Below are 4,417 nucleotides of genomic sequence, written 5' to 3' on the forward strand. Positions count from 1 at the left end.
TGGCCTGGCTGAACAGGGAGCTCTTGCTGGGACTCAGGGAAAAAAAGGAGAGTTTACCATCTCTGGAAGAGGGGGCAGGCAACTCAAGAAGAGTAGAGGGATCTCATTAGGTTATGCAGAGAGAAAATTAGAAAGGCAAAAGCCCAGCTAGAATGCAAATCTGGCCTCTGTTGTTAGACACAACAAAAAGTGTTTTGACAAATACAAAAAGAGAGGCAAGGAGAATCTCCATCCTTTATTGGATTCAGAGGGCAACATTACCACCAAGGATGAGGAAGAGGCTGGGGTACTTAATGCCTTCTTCGCCTCAGTCTTTAATAACCAGACCAGTTATCCTCAGGGTATTCAGTCCCGCCTGGACGCCTTCCTGTGTAATCTCATTTAGGTTCCTGCTCCGGCAGGGGGATTGGACTAGATGATCTTTTGAGGTCCCTTCCAATCCCTAACATTCTGTGATTCTGTGATTCAGTCCCCTGAGCTAGAAGACGGGGATGGAGAACAGAATAAACCCCCCATAATTCAGGAGGAAGCTGTTTACGACCTGCTACACCATCTGAACACTCACAAGTCTATGTGGCCAGACATGATCCACCCAAGAGTACTGAGGGAGCTGGCAGAGGAACTCTCCAAGAATATAAAAAAATCTGGAAAGCATGCAGGAATAAAAATAGAAAACAAAGGATAAATAATCAAATATCAAGAAAAGTTGATGAGCACTCAGAAATAAAACAGAGAAGAAAACACCCTGTTAATCATTACTAACTCACTAGTGAAGAGACAAAAACTCTAAAATTAACAAACCAGATGATTTCTTACCTTTATAGATACGGCCAAGTCCTCTGTAGTCCATTTGGTCTGAACAATTGAAAACAACAACATACTTCCCCAGGCATTTGCCCATGTCTTTAGTTGTCTCTGTTTTTCCTGTCCCTGCAGGTCCTGCTGGTGCACCGCCCATACTCATGCCCAGGGCCTGTGCCAGAGTGATGTAACACCTAGAGAGAGAACAAAAAGTTCTATTATTCTCTTTCTACTATTAATTACTTGAAGTCTATTAATGTAACCACAGCAGCTGTATTATACAGAGCTGGGAAAGGGAGCAGAAATGGGCGTGCTTCCCTGTTGTAAGTCCTCAGTCACCTTCTTTGCACATTGTGAAGCTCAGTTACCAGGAACCACCTTCGCTCCACCTGCAGAAAAGCAGGCGTCCAGCACAGCAATGACTGTAACAGCCCAGGAAACACACAAGCCAATTCTAAATGCTGAATTCAAAATACTGTAGTATTGTGATTTTCTCACACTAATCATATGCCCCCTCTCCATGACTCAGCCTTATGCTGCAGCACCCAGACCTGCTGGCTTTCTGCTTTTTTTCCCATCTTTCTGCTCTCTTTTCAGAGCACACAAGATGGACTCTCTGACCTGGCAATAGGAAGGCACAGAGGTTGGAAGCAGCTCCTGTTTTTGCCATTTCCCTACCAGCATGCCAAAACAGAGCAATGCTGCCAGATGCATTAGGTCTTTGAGTACCAGAAGAATGGATGAGAGGGAAGATTGTAATGGGCAATGAAGCAAGGAGAGCCCCATGAATCCTAGGATCATCTTCTGCTTCAGCCTCCATCTTGGGTTGACATCCCCAGGTTTAAGTCTCACATCTCCAGATAGTGTGGAGACTACTGAAGTGTGTAGGAAGACTGCTGTTCTAACCTACAATGTTCCAAGATCCCAGTAAGCCCATTTTAACACTGTGAAACTCAGTAACTTCATCATATATCTGGGGAGAGAAAATGGGCACTGAAAAAATACAAATTATACCAGCTAGTACCACTTCCTATAAAATAATACTGTACTATTTCTAAAGTAATAGCAGTAATAATGCTTTATCATCTTATTACTCAGTAATCAGTTAACAGGCACTCAGTTAACACAGAAAAAATACTACTCCTAACAATTCTGCTACTGAAAATGTGGTAAGGACTAACTGTATACATCATACAAGCCCCAGAGAGAACTTGCATTTCATTTTTTGTATCTGCCATGACATGGTCTGTGACTGACATGACATTTAGGAGCACTCAATTTCAGTCCCATTATCTTAACGTAATGTACTACTGCCAGCATGTATTTATCATGTGCTTCAGGAATCTTTCCAAATACAAAATCATTAGCCAAACAGCACTTGAATCCAAGTTGAGTAATGGAAAGCAAAGATATAATTACCTGAAAATTGTCAGAAGCTCATACAAGTCTATACAGCAATATTAAAAATATTAAAACGGAAAAAGCAACACTCCTTAGGTACATAAGTTTCCCATGCCAACACTAGAAAACATCTCTGTTTCAAATACTCTTCCAATATGACAGTGGATAGTCACTAATCCTGCAGCTCTGTTTGGCTCGTCTAGGTTTGCCCAAAGACAAATACCTCTATTCTTATTATTGTTATTATTATAGTTTAAACATTCAAAAGACTCATTTTCTTCAATAATGTCACCCTGCACTAGCTTCCAATCTCATGTGACGTAGCACCTTGAATCAATCCCTAACCAACTAGGTTGCATTTTAATTCTGTGAACAAATTTTGAATGACAACATTTTCTTGATACTGTCTCTCCTGGTGGGCAAAAGTATTGTCTGTGTGGTATTGCTGCCCTACCCACTAATCATCTGCATGTTTACTGCTGCAAACACATCTCTATCTAGCATGGGAATAGTAGAGTATGTAACATAGAATTTGGCAGATGTGTACTACATACTAAAAGCCAGGTATCCAAGCATAGAGTTTTGTCTCTCTTAAATAGCTCACTGGGCAAAATTCTGTTTCAAACATTGGAAAAAGTCTAAAATTTCACTAGTAAATAAAATCGAGTAGCAGATAGTGCAAAGACAATTCCAACATTAAGTCAATGGCCTCCAGTCACACAATAAATGACTGAACATGCACAGTATTTTGATGTTCCTACCCACACTTAAAAGAACAAGCTCTGGCACAGTAAATAAATACACCTACCTCTTGCCTACTTAAAGCACTACCAAGTACTTTAGGAAAATAGACATCTATTGAAATTTGTACTGTGCTGTATAACTAACACTCCAGCAATAAAAAGTTCTTATGTTTTGCCTTCAGAGCTTTTTCAGTGTTTGTAGTCCTGTAATTCTCCATAGGCCTTGCTTAAAACCATATTGGCACTCATTATTCAATGCTATGTCCTGAGTTACTGCTTTTTCCTCTAGGGTGACTTTAAATGAATCACTTGCCATAATCACAAAATCTTATGCAACTACTAGCTTATTGAAAGCAGCAATATATTGTTTTTTAGATCTACTCTGTGTAGGCTGGTGAAGTGTATGGCCTTCAGCTATATTTATCTTGAGCACAAGTAAGTTTTTCAATGCCTGCCACAGCACATATACCCCAAGCGAACACTCCAAGAGAATAAAAGATTCCTCCCAGGGGTGCCTGCTTTCGCTAGTTGAATATATAAGCACTGGCCTCTGCTGTTCACCATCGATACTGCAGCACTATAGTGCTGCCAAAGTAAGAATTCTGACTGATGAAAGCTAAAGGTATTAAAGCAAAGTAATTAAGTCTTAACTCCAGTACTATGCACTGCATTCTTTTTATAACTACCTGTCAGTTAAGGGAGTTATAACAAGCCTGTCTGTACACCCTAAGTATTCATTGCAGTAGGTGAACTCTACATCAGTGATTTGGATAATGCATTTATCCAAGTCTTCAAGAAAATAAAATCGAGACTGTTTTTGCCATTCAAAATCAGACGGAGATTTAATGTTCATACGGATCTATAACAGAAAAGAAAAATCATTAATACAGAAATGAAACAGTATAACAAATTCATCTTAAATTCCATACAGAAAAATAGTCTACTATGCATAAATTCAAGAGCTGGAAGAAGAGTATCTGTCAGGAGATAAGACATTCAGAATTATCTTTTCAAACCTGTCTGTGACATGCTCTGAACTTTTTGACCACTTTGATTTTTCTCTGAATTGTGCACAGAGGTTATCAAATGTTTCTCACAGAGCTACTGAAGAACAGTGATGGAAAACTTCATTAAAAACTAGGTAACAATACTGGTTACATCACACGGTATCTGGTAACATTATCCACAGAAATACTAAATTGTAGACAACGCTTTAATATATTGTATAAGTGTCTATGTGTTTGTTCATTCAGGATTTATTTTTCAGAATGAACTTGCCACACATATTTAGATTTGGGGCAAATTAATAGAACTTGAGTCACTATTTTTGACGTTTCATCTCAAAACCACCAGCTCCTTACGGCATATGTAGCCCTGGTTATTGGCCTTTCAGATATGGTGTAGGGTGAAGAGGACGTTATGGATTCTCAGCCAGTTTCCTCTACTTTCTCTCAATCACAAAAGGACATGTT

General features: G+C 39.4%; 1 protein-coding gene across 1 annotated transcript in view; it reads right to left on the reverse strand.

The window, feature by feature from the left end:
* Nucleotides 1-816: 816 nt before the first annotated feature.
* The window catches only part of LOC104529682 (dynein heavy chain 5, axonemal), a gene marked incomplete at its 3' end in the record, with an annotated part of 55,339 nt that continues 51,738 nt past the window's right edge, over nucleotides 817-4,417 (reverse strand). Inside the window, exons 42-43 of the mRNA XM_029086509.1 lie at nucleotides 3,632-3,804; nucleotides 817-995 (exon numbers count right to left, since the gene is read on the reverse strand). Coding sequence (XP_028942342.1) covers nucleotides 817-995; nucleotides 3,632-3,804 — 352 coding nt within the window. The remainder of the gene's footprint in view (nucleotides 996-3,631; nucleotides 3,805-4,417) is intronic.

This window comes from Antrostomus carolinensis, unplaced genomic scaffold (assembly GCF_000700745.2).
Source record: "Antrostomus carolinensis isolate BGI_N321 unplaced genomic scaffold, ASM70074v2 scaffold20898, whole genome shotgun sequence".
NCBI lineage: Eukaryota > Metazoa > Chordata > Aves > Caprimulgiformes > Caprimulgidae > Antrostomus > Antrostomus carolinensis.